We start from the raw sequence: 15,693 nt of genomic DNA, 5'->3' as shown, positions 1-15,693 counted from the left end.
CACTCACTTCCTACGCAGGAGTCCGCCTTGTCGGTTTGGGTACAACAACACTCTTCTTAGGTAGGTGATATTACCTGCGTGTACATCGTAACTAGGTAGTTTAAGGTAGTAGTTGTATCCGGAAATATGCCTGAATCCTGAAGTCAAGGCACCCCGACCTCGCAGCTTGCAAGGGGTTGTTATCGATAAGTGAGAGTGACAGTCCGCTGACTAACACACTTCCCGGCGCGTCCGCCCGTCTGGGCGCCTGGGCTCGGCGTCGGTATCTGTTGCCCGACAGAGGAGAGCTCGCAACTTTGATCGCACGACAATCGTCGAGCGCATCACCAATCATCCTGAACCCCTTCCGCCCTTTGTGAATCCGTCTTGTCATCGACCGCCGTTCCTTCGTTACATACCATAAAGCCAACGTCTACAACACCACAGCCCTGTCTTGGACGCATCTCCTTGCTGTCGTAGGATGACCTCGAGTCGCTGAGATACCCGACCATGCCCTCCCGCCGGGCGCAACCACCCCTCTCCGTCCGCTTGCCGGCCGGCAATGCGCAGCCCGAACTGCCCCCCATAGCGGCCCTGTTCCTCATCGACTTCGACGTTAAGGCCGGATACACCATTGTCTGGAAACAGGCTGCACCCGGCATCGAGCTCGAGGGCCTCGTCGAGTACAAGAGTCTGCCATCGGGACTCCACACTGTCACCGACGACTTGATATACTTCGTTCACGATGGGCACCATGCCGGACTGAGCGCTTTCATCAACACACCGTGCGATGAGGAGGAGGCGCGTCATGCGCGCATGATTGCCGTCGGCGTTCTGGTTCCTCTCAGCTATGGCCGCCTTGGCCGGGCATGGAGGCATGCTGAGGGCTTGAAGGACATTGCATCGTAAGTGCACATGGCCGGCGCATGCTCGTTTCCCGTATTGATTGTTATGCCAGAAAACTCGCCGAGGATCGCAAGATTACGAGCCTTCTCGATGAGTACTGGGAGAAGAACAAGGCCAAGGAAGGCGCTGAACAAGAACGGCCGGCGATCGAATCGCCGTCCGTCAGCTTCAGCGCCCAAGCCGCCCAGCCCAGAAAGGCAAACCACACCCGTAATCGCTCTGCTTCAGATGGCGCTTCGTTGCTGCCGTCTGGCCACCGGCTCTCCCCTTACCACCCGGCCTGGAGTCTGACGTCCCTGCTGGACACCTTTGGTCCTCTCATTTTCCCCATCCACAGGGCCGCCCTGCTGCGAAAGCGCATCTTGATCTCATGCCACGCGCCAGTGCGAGAAACCTGCAACTTTGGTGCGTTGTACCAACCTCGTTACCAGGGCTCTTGCTGACACCCTTCCAGTATACAACATTTCTGTCCTTTCAAATATTCCCCAGACCGTGACGGAGCTACTGGCTCCGACATCGTCCTCGCAGCGACTGAGACCCCTTTTCACCATCGGGGTCCATGACATACCTTTCTTGATGGAGGACTTCGAGGCCTCGAAGCGACGAAATGTCGACAGCAACCTCGACTTTGCGGATGAGTCGGGCTCTGGATGGATTGCCTGTACGACTGACAGCATTCTGGCCATGAAGGACACTCTCTGGGACATGCTCATCACCATGCCTCCGCCTTATGCGCCCAACGCCAAGGAAAAGGTCTGGCCCACGGTCGAGTGCCCTCGTGGCGTACCTGTCAAGGCAACGCAGCGGGACCTGAGAAGGTTCCGTGCTTTGCAGTCTGGTCTTGCCAGGCTGGCAGCAACAACGCCGAAGCCGGCGGCAGCCGAAACTCCTCGATCAGAGACACCGACGAGTTTCAAACTCACTACCGGTGCCTTCCCGGTGCCCAGCCTTGACAACGATGAGGCCTTGGACAAGATTGTCGAGCCACAGAGCTGGACGGCGCTCGCGTACAGTGGCTTCATGTGGTGGGCGAGTGCTGGCGAGCAGGCACGCAGCGAGGAGCAGGAGGAGGCGGCTCATGATGCGGCATTGCTGGCAGACCTGGTATTAACGCCACACACGCCGAGCATGTCGAATCCCCCGAAATCCCGGCCCTCGGTGTCGGGCGGCATGGCTGACTCGATCGGGTCCATTGTGTCTCGGTCAGCGATCGGGCCAGAGGACGACGAGGCAAGAACGGAGCTCGCGGTTATTGCCTACTTTCACCGTTTGACGGCACAAATGCTCACAGTGATGGGGGACCTGGCGGAGTGCTCGGGCGATTGCTACGAGGACGACGACGAGGACGACGACGAGGACGAGAACGAAGACGAGGATGCGGAGGACGTCCCTCTCCGGTCCAACGGTGAACCTAAGCGCATCGCCGTACGGGTTGGCAGTGAAGCACTTGAGAGCATGGGTCTTGACGTCTGGAATGCGCATGATGCGGAGTTCGTCAAGGAGCTTATGGCTAAGTACTTCAACCGGAAGCCCTACATCGAGGGCAAAGGGGTTGAGGTGTGCGGAGTGCGCGTCTGCTGAGGGTCTGAATGCTCTCGAGACTTGAAATACTTGGTGTTGTAAAAATGGCTCACCACCGTATTCACGCGGGATGAAACGGTGTCTCCCCTTCTTTTTTTCTTCGTTTTCGTGGGACGCGGCACTTGTTTGACGGACATAATGCATACTCGATAAGTTTTTGTGTCAAGCTACGTAGGCGTTGGGATGATCTATTTCCGAACGGATGAGCGCGTGGGAGCTTTTCTCCTGTACATGACATGTGGGTTCCCTAGAAGCCCGGCAGAACATTCTCATGTAGGTGGTCGGAATGATAGCAATTGCAGTGCGTGTTGGCTTTATCATGTATGTATCCCATTTCGTCTCATGAGCAACCCGCCTTGCCTGCATCGGACCCGGCAGTTCGCTAGTCATTGTGTTTGAGACAGCTTGTCTGCCGCTATAATCGACAACCCCTGTCCACTTAAAAATGTCGAGAAGGCGTTTCTTGGACAACAGTTGACAACGTATGCGATGACACAAAGCCAGGGTTGTCAAGGTATATTGATAGGGCTGACCTGGATCAGTCAAACATGGAAAGGAAGGGGGGCGCATATGGATATAGTGAGGGGTGAGGGGCAGCCGGTACAGATCCAGCAATACATCCATCGTATGGTCACTGCCCAAAAGTATCCTGGTCACGAGCGTCCGTCTTCTGTCGTCTGTCGTCAAGTCATCAGCCATGGGCTCATGGATGGCATTTTGCGGTGTGGGCTATGGAAAGGTCTGGAAGCCAAGGCGAACGTCCCGCCCATGTGTTGGTGCCACGGCGGAAAACAAGGGACGGCATGGCCGATAATTGGTCGGGAAATACGTAGAGGGACGCCCAGGCCAGGAACCCCGCCGCTTGCCAGCGATGGAAGAACTGGGCGGGTGAGAGGTTATGCGTAGCCCCTCTCTGAAATTGGGTAAGGTAGCTTCTGGTCGCCAGTGACCTAGGTACCTGGCCTAAGTACCTACCTAGGTAGTAACGCATGCCGTCTGTACAACACTGGACAACCTGGACAGGCATGCTGTCCTCACGGACGACGACTCTACCCCACTTGTGCACGAGACTGAATTGCACACTTGCGCCGATTTTTTTGGGATTGTGAATGGAGAATAGGAAGAAAAATAAAAATAAAAACACAAAGACGACAGACCACGACGACGACCGACACCACCTGCCCGCCCGCCCACCGCCCGAGTCTTGCTCTGCAACCGCGATATCCCCTCAGCCTTGCACCACACTGCTTTTCCGGCTCTTCTTCTTCTCCTCTCTCACGCACTCTCTCTTCCTCCCTCTTCAGCGACCAAATTTCGATCGCTCCGGAACATCGATACAACCCAACGCCTCCTGCTTGGGCTCTCTCGTCTCCGACCAAAGTACCCCTCCTTGTGTGTACTGCCTGTAAAGCCTCCCCAACCCAGCCCGACCGATCCCACTTCATCTGGGCCGTCTACGGATACGTCTGCTTGCTCCATTACCTTATCGAACCGAGCCGGGCCATGAGTCTTCGGTAGCTCGTACATCGCCGCTTTTACGTCAAGCAAGAATGCTGAATGCACAGCTTGGAGGGCTGCCAGGATTATAGCAGCATTTCGATTGAAAAAAACTAGTCTTTTTTCTCCCACCTTGACTTCTATTCTTTTCGTCTCCTTCTCTTCCACATTGAAAGCTTCGTTCGGTCTGTTCCCCACTCTTTACGATCCCTCGCTCTGGGCCAAACCGTCTTGAACATGGACGATCAGGTACGTTTGCAGCACCTAGGCCATTCGCCGTTTGGTACCCGTTGCGTTGGCCTACACAAAATTGTCGGGCTCTGCTTGCCCCGCCATCCCGACCTCCATCGTCACCCATCCCACCGACGCCAGTATGGCGGGGGAACTGACCGACAGCCAACCTCGGCCGGCCAAAGCCTTCCCCGGCAACGGAACCTGAGCCCATTGGGAATAATTTGGAAGGGAATGGAAGCCGCCTTTCAGTACCTGGAGCTAACTGCGTGTCTTGCAGATCGTAAACGCCGTCGAGGCCGCCTTCAACCCCGGCAGCGACCAGGATCTCAAGCAACAAGCTTTCAACTACCTGAACCAGCTGCGAACCGACCCCCAAGGCTGGCAGGTCTGCACCAGCCTCTTCACAAGATCTCAGAGACCCTCGGAAGTAGTCCGCCTCTTCTGCTTAGAAGTTGTCAACTATGCAATCCATACTCAGGCCCTCGACCGCGGCAGCCTCACCTGGTTGAAGGACAACCTTCTCGAATACGTCCGCAACATATACGGTCAGAACCTGCAAGACCAGGTCGACCCGCCCCACCTGCAGAACAAGCTGTCACAGACGCTGACCTACCTGTTCGTCTTTCTGTACAACGATGGCTGGGATACTTTCATCGACGAGTTCCTTGCCATGGCAAACAGCCCCAACAACACGGCCGGTGTCGTTCTCTACCTGCGAATCATTGGCTCTATCCATGACGAGATTGCCGACATGCTGTTGACCCGCAACAGTAGCGATGCGAAGCGCAACACCGACCTGAAGGACCAGCTTCGCGCGCGTGACGTTCAGAAGGTTGCCCAGTCATGGAAGGACCTGTTGACGCAATATTCAGGCCAGAACGACATCATTGTTGAAATGATTCTTAAGGTCATTGGCAAGTGGATCAGCTGGATGGATATCTCCTTGATTGTGAACCAGGACATGCTCAACCTCCTGCTTCCCGTCATAGGACGAACAAACAACTCTGGCAGCGAGGACAAGGTCAGAGACGCTGCCATCGACACCCTTACCGAGATCGTCGGCAAGAAGATGAGAGGCCCCGAGAAGATGGAGCTGATCTCTTTCCTCAACCTGCGCGATATTGTGGCTCAGCTTATTGCCAGCGCCCCTCTGAGCGAGCTCAAGTCCACCCCCAAATACGACACCGATCTCGCCGAGGCCGTCGCAAAGTTAATCAACACCGTCATGGCCGACATCGTGCGAGCCCTCGAGGATGCCCAAGCCGGCGACGATACGCGAGCCAAGTCCGAGCAGCACCTCCACGACTTCCTTCCGTTTCTCCTCCGCTTCTTCTCCGACGAGTACGACGAGGTCTGCTCGACCGTTATCCCCTCCCTGACCGACCTTCTTACATTGCTGCGCAAGGTCGGCGCGAACCTGCCTGCTTCTTACAAGGAGATGCTTCCGCCCATTCTCAACGCCATCATCATGAAGATGCGCTACGACGAGACCTCGAACTGGGGTGACGAGGACGAGCAGACGGACGAAGCCGAGTTTCAGGAGCTGCGCAAGCGACTGCAGGTCCTCCAGAAGACCGTTGCAGCCGTGGACCAGGAGCTTTATATCGAGGTTCTGAGCAACCTCGTGTCCCAAACTTTCAGCACCCTCGACCAGCAAGGGTCACACATGGATTGGAGAGACCTTGATCTGGCGCTCCACGAGATGTATCTTTTTGGAGAACTCGCGCTGCCAAACCAGGGCTTGGGCACCAAGAGCCAACCGTCGAGCACGGCAACGGAACGGCTGACCATTATGGTGGCAAAGATGGTCGAGTCCGGTCAGTGACGTTCATCCCCCCCTTTTGCAATTTGGACACCATCTGACTCGAAATAGGCATTGCCAACTTTCCCCACCCTGCCATTTTGCTCCAGTACATGGAAATCTGCGTCCGGTACTGGCAGGTGTTTGATGCTCGTCAAGAGTACATCCCCCAAGTCCTGGAGAACTTCGTGCGGTTGGTACATCACGACCATGTTCGTATCAAGACACGATCGTGGTACCTCTTCCAGAGGTTTGTCAAGTTCCTCAGGGCCCAGGTTGGTAACGTGGCCGAGACCGTCATCCAGTCCATCGGCGATCTCCTCCCCATCAAGGCCGAGGTCTCGGAGAACAACGGCGATGATGACATGTCTTCGGACGAATCTGACCACTCTGCCGACGCCCTGTTCACCAGCCAGCTTTATCTCTTCGAGGCGATCGGCTGCATTGCGTCGACCGGAAGCACGCCGGCGGACAAGCAGGCTTACTACGCCCGGCTGGTGATGAACCCGTTGTTCAGTGACATGGAATCTCATTTGCCAAAGGCAAAGTCGGGCGACGCCCAGGCCATTCTTCAAATACATCACATCATCTTGGCCCTTGGCCGCCTTGCCCATGGATTCTCGGACTGGCAGCCTGGCAGCACTTCGGCCCAGAACCGCCCTCCTCCAGACAAGCTGGTCTCTGATGAATTCTCGAGAGCCGCCGAAGCCATTTTGATTGCACTCAGCGAGCTGAACAGCTCTACTGATATCCGCACTGCCTGCCGTGCGTCATTCTCCAAGCTGCTCGGCGTCCTCGGGTCTGCCGTGCTGCCCCAGCTTCCCCAGTGGATCGAGGGGTTCCTGTCCCAGAGCTCCTCCAAGGATGAGATGGCTATTTTCTTGCGTCTGCTTGACCAGATCGTATTCGGCTTCAAGGCCGAAATCTACAATGTTCTGAACATGCTGCTCACCCCCTTACTGCAAAGAATCTTTGCCGGTCTGTCCGAGCCAGTTACCGGCACTGATGACGAGATCCAGCTTGGAGAGCTCCGCAGGGAGTACCTGTCGTTTTTGTTGGTCATCTTGAACAACGAGCTGGAGTCTGTCTTTATCAGCGAGGCCAACCAGGGCTTCTTTGAGTCGTTGGTCAATTCCGTCCTCACCCTGGGCCGAACTCTCGTGGCGGAGAACATTGGGCCTAGCAGGCTCGCGTTCAGTGTGTTAGCACGCATGGTCGTCGTCTGGGGTGGCCCGGACTGTGCCAAAATCGCGGAGAATCCCTCTGCGCCGAGCGGTTCCCCGAACCCGAGCATCCCCGGTTTCGACCGCTTCATGATCGACCGCTTTCACCCACTCTGCTGGGAGGTCTTCCAGGACCCCAACTTCAGACCCCATAACGACGCGCAGAGCAAGCAGGTCCTCAACGAAATCGCGGGTCTCGAGCAGGCCATCTACACCAAGACGGGCGAGATGTTCATCCAACACCTCCAGTCGTCACTGTTCCCACACCTGGGCATCGACGGGTCCGATTTTCTCCGGTCCATGTCGACGTCCGTGGATAGGAAGGGTTTCTCGAGTTATCTGCAAGGACTACTAAAGAGCCGTCGATAGGAATGGGTTCTTGAGTTCCTGTAGGGCTGCTGAAGAGCCGTAGATTATGAACTGCGAGAGGATATCGGCATGGAATTTTGGTAGCAGGCGGTGGGACGAGGAAGTATTGCAAGCGTACGATGGGTGGAAGGGAAGGTTTTTTGGACAGAGGAGAGCAAATCTCCGGAATCTCGCTTCGTCTTGGCCACATTTCTTTGTTTACATATCCACTGGCCGCATCGCCTTGGAGTTTAAGGGAGGCATTAGAGATTAAATGACAAATGACAAAAAGAACCATGTTCTCATCAATGATGCGAACCCTTCTTTTTGAAGGAATATTAAGAAACCCAATGGTCTCCTGCATCTGCTTGTGATTTGGGGTTGCATAGATAATGCAACGTTGAAATGCACAACATGCGCCTGAAGGTTGGAATGTGGGTGTGTATAGGGGGGGTTGTAGCTACTGTCGATTGCAGAGGTGTATATTATCTGTACCATGTTTCTTAACACCTGGAGGATACAGCGTCCGCTTACACTTGGGTGAGGAGCTATCCCCTTTTTTACTTTTCTGATTTTGCTCAGTGGGATCAAGATGACTCCTTCTGTTCCAAATCAGCCTTGTGCCTGCTGCAGCTTGAACCATCAGAGCCAGCCCTCGATTTTAGGGGGGGGCTGGTATTTTTGCCCTCGGAACACTGGTACCTAATATTCTGATGCGGCTCGTTCGTCCGCAACATCATGCAGCTCGCAGGGTTGTCTTCTGAGGGTTTGGCGGCGGTGTGTTGTTTATACTCAGGTGTTGATACGATTGGTTGCTGCTGCTACTGCATATAGATGTCGAAGGAGTTTCAAGACGGTTTGTGCGCGCCCTCGCGACTACAGGATAAACTGGGCAGGTAGCGAGCAGAGACGTCGAAAATGGTTCCTAGACACACTAGCGGTTCTAGTGATGGTATATGTCACCGGCCTTGAATTTGTATTCAGGAGTGTAGGGCACCCCTCGATCCGTGGGATATTCCAGGATGCTCGAGCTCCCTTTCTTCCATTCCCACGAGCGAGTCTCTTTTGTTGTTGCTCTTGTTGTTGCCATTCCTGGGCCAGGTAGCGCAAGAGACTCCTGCAGAGCTCGGTGCAGTTACGTTCATCTGTATATAGCTTATCACGGATACGATGTATGAAAATGAAACGCGTCAGGTTATCTGGATGTTTTGTGCCCATCTCTTTAGCAACACACTGACGCTGAGAATCACGGCAAGAAGCCTGCCACGGTTCGGAAGCTTTGTACGATAATCTGTCTCCGTTGCTCGAATCGAACATGACTGAGAAACACCAACGGGCTTAAACCTCTTGTCTTACAATGAGTGCTTTTTGCCTGCGTCCCATGATGGACAGGCCCTCATTGGACACATGAAGGGAGGGGTTTGCATTTGCTGTATGTATGCTGCTCTACAGTTCTCTGCCTCCACACTCATCGGAGCTTTCTGCGTGTCACATAGCGTAGTACCTGCGTCAAATTGTTGGTTAAGGGGGAGAGAGGGGGAGTTAAAGCCAAGCAATAGTACAGGGGTACTTATATGTGTATATATATATATACACATATGACTGCGAACAAAGGAATGGCAGGTGGTTGTCTTAGTATAGCTCATCCGAGTAGGGTAGATAACACTGGTTCGCAACGACCGACGTGTCACTATAGCTCAATCCCGCCAGCGCGCCTCGAAGCAAGGAAGGTGTGATCAGCATCCCGAACTTGGGCACATCCAAGTCTCCCCCGCCTCGTCGACCCCCCGTCAGATGTCTCCTTGACGAAACGGCGCTTGACAGTGATCGAATCCCCCGAACTCAACCCAAGTAGCCATGCTTAGTCTCGACCCAGACAGGTGTATACGCCAACTTGTGGCCGACACTATGAGGAAGAAACATCCCGATTTCGTTCCTCTGGTTGAAAAGTGCTCGGGATGGTGTTACTCAAGTACCTTACTCTGGCACCCAGACACTCGGAAGCCGCAGACTTGAAAATCGGGCTCGGAAAGTTCCCAATCCACATTTGTTTGTCTTTGCAGATCGATCAAACCGGACACCCCGGGCCGCGTGATGTTTGTCAACGAGCTGTTCGCCCTTTCAAGGCCAACACCTCATTATCTCGGCAGAGATCTACTGGTCCGTCGACAGCAACAGGCCTCATAGATGTTCGAAAAGGCGGTGGCTTGCAAAATGATGGCAAACCGTTGCAGAACCCCTTGCCGCGCAGGGGACGAATTGCATTACAACTCCACAAGCCCTGGTAACTCAGCGGCAAACATGCCGCAACTACGTACATAGTATGTCTGAATACCATGCCAGCTAACGTGCTGCGTGTCAATTGTTACTTCAGATACTTACTTGTCACTCGAGATGCAACTAGGGGACAGGCCCCTGGCCAGCGATGACCAAGAACCGAGCACCTTCTAGAATGGATTCCATGAGATGTATATCCATCGATGTTCTTGGAATCGGACCACACCCCAGATGACTGTTCACGCCGTCTATAGTCCCTGACTCGCAGGTAGTGAACAGATTCCTGAGCCCTACCCTTTGCTTTCGCTCGAGTGATCCGCAAACAAAACTTGTTCAAAGCACAAGACCTTCATAACTATATCAGTATCAAGCGTGTTGAAGTCTCGTCAAACGCCTTCAGCAGTCGCTCCATCAAGTTGCTAACTCGTTACGCGACCACTAGGACGCCAATCCGGTTCATCTGCTGAGATTCCCCTTTTCGACTGCTGTCGTACCAAATCGCATCATAAAGGCCGCCGTGATGGAGCGTGTCTGTACGTAAGACAGCCTAAGTTTCCAAGTGCGGCATCCTCGCCGAGGAATCAATCAACCGCTATCACAACCCGGACACCGACAGCTGGGGCATTTTGCTGCTGGGTAACATCCTCGTCGACCCGGGGAACCTCGAGGCCACTAGAAGACCCATCGTCTACCTCGCTCACGAGCCCCTTGAGGGCGACAAACACTTCGAGGCGGGGCGTTGCGAGTAGCCGCCGCGGGCGAGGTAAACGGCTCGTTGCTGCTGGGACAGATTAATCGCCCAGGAAGCAAGAACATCAGACAAAATCCAGAAGTCCGGATTCACAATCGAAGAGGCCACGGAAATCTGCCGGCTTCTCGAGAAGCATAAGGCTGATCTCGTGGAGCTCGGCTGTGGCATCTATGAGCCGTCGACCTGGCACTACCGAATCGAGTACACGAGGGTTCGCGAGGCATTTTTCTTAGGCTTTGCAGAGAAGGCTGTGCCATATGTAAGAAAGACCAAAACCTTCGTTATAGACGGAGCCCGCTCAGTCGGCGCCATGATCGACATCCTGGAGGCTGGCTGGAGTGTGTCGGCATTGGACAGCCAGCTTGCACCGAGCCAATGTTGCCAAATAGCACTAAAAAAAGGCCTCGGCAGTTGCGCCGAGCGCTTTTTTGACGAATAGGATTCTGGTCTCGGAGACATGTTGTCGGGAGCACAGATGCGGCGGATAGGTCGCAATGAGGAGCCCTTCAGTCATTCAGACAAGAAGTCAGCAAGCCTTTTCAAGGACGTGGTTGCGCGCACTGCTCAGGTAGCTGAGAATAAGGGACGACTGTAAAGATTGGTGAAGGCCGAGTCAGTTTCTGTGTTTCCCTATGCCAATACTGTGCAGGTTGTGGGCAATCGCAAAAGGGTAGTAGGATGCGTTGGGGTGAGCGGACAGATACGAGGTCAGCAACTAAGACAACAGTTAGTAGACGGGTCCGAGACTTTGCAGACAGTCCAGGCGTTGTGCTTGGAGACGCTGTCTTACAGAACACACAGAGTCTGAGTAGATGGTGTATTAGAGTGCCCGCTGGCCATGAGCCTCTGCGGCAACACGTTGGATGAAATCTAATCTTCGTGCGGTTCGTGTCATTGAAGAAGCCTCCTAGACATCGAGGCTGAACCATTTCCATTTCTGTGTATCAATGAGCCCTGCTGTGCGGATCGGGTTACTTGATTTGCTGAAAAGTCCCTCGTAATTGTGCTTCCTATTCGACATACCTCGCAGCCGTGGCCGAAACCAATCATGACTACCAGGGCTAGGAAGCAATGTGTTAAGAATTGTGGTCCTCGTTTTCTACGAGGCTGCCGGTGGTGATTTGTATTCATGGTGATTGAGTCGCGTCGTGCTAGAACTATTGGTCTTGAACAAGTCAGGCCTGCTCGGGCATTCATCCTCTGTGTCAAACATTGGCCGAGGTTATATGGGACAGGATAGAATTCAAGCCACTGATGGACGATGTTTGCTGGCCAGGTACTTCGTGGTGTGACCAGAAGAGAAGTTGAAGCGTCAGCAACGCCTTTCTTCGAACCACAACGAATGGTCCTCGACTGCGACTGAGGGCCCCTGAACTCTGCATGTGCTTCTTATGCAGGCGGTCAATCTGGAGTCGGCTGGCATAGTCCGGCCCGACGAACGACCTGCCTCAAGCGGGTGGCGGAGGATGCTTTGCTGCTTTGGGATATTGCGGGGGCGGTCAAGGGTCGCGAAAAATTGCCCGAGATTTGCTTCGTATGGTCAGATTGCTCCTGACTTTTGAGGAGAATTGGATCCCAGTTCCCACTTCTTTGGGAGAAACGGACAGCCATACGTCTCGAAATAGCAAAGTTGAGAGGTATCTTGATTTTGGACTACCGCAGCGGGTTCGACAGACGGCGGGAATGGTGATGGACGAAGAATATGGGGAAAGTCGGTTGCATGATCTACAAGCTGATGTAGCGCCGAGCGTCTGGAAAGGCGGAGCTGCATGCAGCCCAGTTTGCGCGTTTTCTTGGGGGAAGGGGGGGACTGACTCCTGGGGCATGATGCACGTCGGTGAGTCTTGAATATCAGCGGAAAACCGCATCCAAAACAGATCAAGTTGGCGATGAGCGTGACGTTTGTCAATAACCGTCACCAATCTCAGAATTAACTTGACGCTGCTTATCAACAGACCGGCAAGGGGCAGCATCCTTCATAAAAACAACGTAACAAAAAGGTTATACGCCAAATAGCGGTGAACGGCTCGGTTGGTTAGAGGTCGGTAGGTCGGTGTCGCTGAGATCATGGCGCCTTTTTCTTCTTCTTCTATTCTTTCTAATTGCGGTGGCCATAATTCTAGTCTGTCTGTTGGTCGCATGGCGGGAGTGCAAGGTCTAACCCGGTGGTAGGGGGCAGTGTGGTCGCAATGGTGGGTGCTCCGATGAGGCCGCAGATCAGAGGGCAGCTGTAGCCGTGTGCAAGACTCCGAGTGTGTGTGAGATGATGAGTGGCCTATTGGCCTCGGGCCTGTGACGGCTTCGACAGTATCGGTAGGGTCGTCGTCGGCGGTGGCCAACCTGAGTCGTGGCTGATTAAGGTTGTGGTTGCTCCTCGACTTCTGCCACACAGGCCCCGTCGCCGGGTTCTGGTGGCTCTCTGGCGGAAAGTAGCCGTCGCCATCGATATCATGTCCATAATCAAACGACTTTCGGCCGGTCGTCGGGCAGTACTCCGTACTTCGTACTGATAGGGTATATGTCAGATACAGCTTGTGCGACGTCATAAGGGCCATGCTGGAGCATCAGACGATCTTTGTGCACCCACATTGGTGAAACACGCGATGGGCAGCTCGTTGGCCCCCCCGGGCCTGACTTGCCTGTCTCGTGGAGACTGCTGAGATACGGGTGATGAAAATCAACATGGGTATGGACGAGCACACAATTTGCAAGACGCTTTGGTTTTATCGAAACAATCTTATGTGTGGATGGATGGGTAGGCACAAGGTGTTCCTCGCCGGATGGATCGCCGTGGTCGTTGCACGGAAACACAAAAATTTGATGATCAACCGCGCCAGCATCCTATAATTGGACGCAGTAGTAAGTAGAATGAATAGTGTATGTGGCGGCATCTAGACGTTCGTTGGCTTTGGGAATCTCGCATGGGCTCTATCTAGACGGGAGGAAAAGGCGTCGGAGCTAAGCCGATTCAAGCGGTATGAATGAAGTGCCGGGGCCGTCTAAAGCGAACGGATTGGAGATTAAGATTGACTTTTGAGCTTGAAAACACACGGGCAATCGTGTTGACAACGCTGATCTCGCAATGCTGGAGGGTGCCGCGGAGGATTTTGGGCTGGGTGTCCATCGCATCTCAAGGGGTTGACAGGGGAGAAGAAATGTGCTGGATGGGGTCTTGGAGAGCAAGGGGGATCCGATTGTCAGTAACAACAATCCCTGGGACCTTCATGCCTCTGCTTTGTGTTCTCTCGCTTTGGCGTCCTGACTACCCCCGCTCCATCAATCGAGTGGCCGTGGGTGGTTGTGTCGTGGTAGTGGTAGTGGTGGTGATGGTCTTCTTCTTCTTCTTCTTCTTGCTTAACTGGGGCTGATGAGCCGTAGGGTCCATTGATGAACGCCGTCGAGTGGCTCTCTCCTATGATTAACAACCACGACAAACGGTCGAGGGGAAATTAAACCGTAATGGAGGCTTCGTGAAGTGGAAAATGATTGACGGCACAAGACTGAAAAGGGGAAGTTTTGTAGATCATTTGCGGTTTGCGGTGTGCGAGGAAAGAAGAAGGGTACGTACCACTCTCGTGCCCTCTCCCCCCTCTTGTCTTGCCTCTTGCCTCTTGCCTGCCCGCCCTTCGTCCAATGTTTTAGTTTTTGGGAAACAAGAACCCACGACCATCTCCTTCCTCCGCTGTTCCTGCATTAGTGCCGGAAACCGACGGATTGTGCGATCCCATCTTGTGCATGACTTCAATTTGTGCAAGTTGCTCCCCAAACCCCTGGTCCCCTGCAAGGCCCCAAGACTCAAGACAACAGACTGACTTCAAACTTCAGGGTCAGTCAACAAAGAAGCAAGGGGGGGGGGGAAGGGCACAGACGCAACTGACAAGCCCGCCAGGCACAAGGCTTTGCCAAGGGAACACCAAGGGAACACACCATACCCCTGTCTGGCGAGTTCGTTCTCTCTCCTCTTTTGGCGGAGAACCCTGCCTGCTCTTCTCTCTCTCTCTCTCTTTTTTCCTTTCCTTCCCAGTTCCCACTCTCTTACCTCCCTATCTTGCAGCGTTGCATCTGCCCTTGCCTCCACGTTCCGGTGCAGCACTTCCCGCTGTCCGCCCGGCTTAACCCCCCCCCCCTCTCCAGCTGGGCTGCCTCGTTGATTCAGCTTTTGGCGCCATTCTCCTGCCTCGAGTCTTCGACAATTGTTCGGGCTGTCTGTCTAGCTCTCTACGTCTTGTCGAGGCGACCAACACATCAGACTGTCTCTCCCTACGGAATCTTCTCCCTCCTTCGGGCTCTTACCGGCGGAAACAACCATACAACGTGGGCCACGTTCGCTCCCGCATTCCTCAGGCAAAACCTTCCATCGACGACGTTCGATCTCTCGGCTCATCCGTGCTGTGCTGGAAGAATTTCGGAGACAGACGATGGTTACTTTCCAGATGCTTACCCGCGACTGACTGAGCGAAATAACGACGACACGGATCTGCGAGGCGGCTCGCTCGCTCAAGTACCGAGTACTTCGGATGGCGGCATGGCATGGCCTTCAAGTCGCACAATCTCGCACCTCGACGGGCTGTATCCGCAACACCTGCGTACGAAGTATGAATGCAAAGTCTGACCGAAGCCACCCACTTGCCCAATCAGACAATTCATCCCTGTTGCCATCCAACGTGCCACTTTTTGACTCGCCTTCAAACCTCGCCTTCTGGTCCTTGATTGATTGACTCGTGCCGGACAACCTTGCCATCTTACAACCGAGATCCTCGCCGTCGAGGGGGGGGGAGGAGAGTGCCACACTGACTTCGCCAAACCGACAAGAAGACGCGAGATTGGCGAAACTGACCACGGACAGCCATCCATGCCCATGGTCGCCGGTGCAGCGGTGTACAATTGTTCGTAGAGTGCATCGAAAGCGTGCTTAGCTGGACGGACGGTCGATAGCCGCCCGCCATACATCACATGTCGCTAGCGTCAGCGGCTTCCCTTCCTGCAAATTCAAGTAGGTCGGTCTGTGGATGTGTGTGTACGAGTACACTGCCGCCTCTCTTTTCTCTTGGTGCAAGTGAGTCAAGTGAGTGGCAGTCTTTCAAGTGAGAACGAGA

The 15,693-nt window shown here is 54.2% G+C and overlaps 4 protein-coding genes across 4 annotated transcripts; 3 read left to right on the top strand and 1 right to left on the bottom strand.

Moving 5' to 3' along the window:
- Window positions 1–489: 489 nt before the first annotated feature.
- On the top strand, window positions 490–2,466 carry CH63R_03111 (Duf2347 superfamily protein; the record flags this gene model as incomplete). The annotated part of the gene is made up of 3 exons (XM_018298086.1): window positions 490–884; window positions 938–1,290; window positions 1,340–2,466. The coding sequence occupies 3 exons, from the start codon at window positions 490–492 to the stop codon at window positions 2,464–2,466; spliced, it is 1,875 nt and encodes a 624-aa protein (XP_018162902.1).
- A 1,734-nt stretch (window positions 2,467–4,200) lies between these two features.
- CH63R_03110 (exportin 1-like protein) lies at window positions 4,201–7,590 on the top strand (the record flags this gene model as incomplete). The annotated part of the gene is made up of 3 exons (XM_018298085.1): window positions 4,201–4,212; window positions 4,475–6,014; window positions 6,071–7,590. The coding sequence occupies 3 exons, from the start codon at window positions 4,201–4,203 to the stop codon at window positions 7,588–7,590; spliced, it is 3,072 nt and encodes a 1,023-aa protein (XP_018162901.1).
- Window positions 7,591–10,366: 2,776 nt separating this feature from the next.
- Window positions 10,367–10,595, top strand: CH63R_03109 (NADH oxidase; the record flags this gene model as incomplete). The annotated part of the gene is given in 2 exon segments (XM_018298084.1): window positions 10,367–10,379; window positions 10,399–10,595. 2 exon segments carry the CDS (start codon window positions 10,367–10,369, stop codon window positions 10,593–10,595), a joined length of 210 nt encoding a protein of 69 aa, XP_018162900.1.
- A 909-nt stretch (window positions 10,596–11,504) lies between these two features.
- On the bottom strand, window positions 11,505–11,794 carry CH63R_03108 (uncharacterized protein; the record flags this gene model as incomplete). The annotated part of the gene is given in 2 exon segments (XM_018298083.1): window positions 11,505–11,603; window positions 11,621–11,794. The coding sequence occupies 2 exon segments, from the start codon at window positions 11,792–11,794 to the stop codon at window positions 11,505–11,507; spliced, it is 273 nt and encodes a 90-aa protein (XP_018162899.1).
- Between the last annotated feature and the right edge of the window lie 3,899 nt (window positions 11,795–15,693).

This window comes from Colletotrichum higginsianum, chromosome 2 (assembly GCF_001672515.1).
Source record: "Colletotrichum higginsianum IMI 349063 chromosome 2, whole genome shotgun sequence".
In the NCBI taxonomy this organism is placed as follows: Eukaryota; Fungi; Ascomycota; class Sordariomycetes; order Glomerellales; family Glomerellaceae; genus Colletotrichum; species Colletotrichum higginsianum.
The sequence above is the reverse complement of the archived record's forward strand: the minus strand, read 5'-3'. Positions and strand labels throughout refer to the sequence as shown.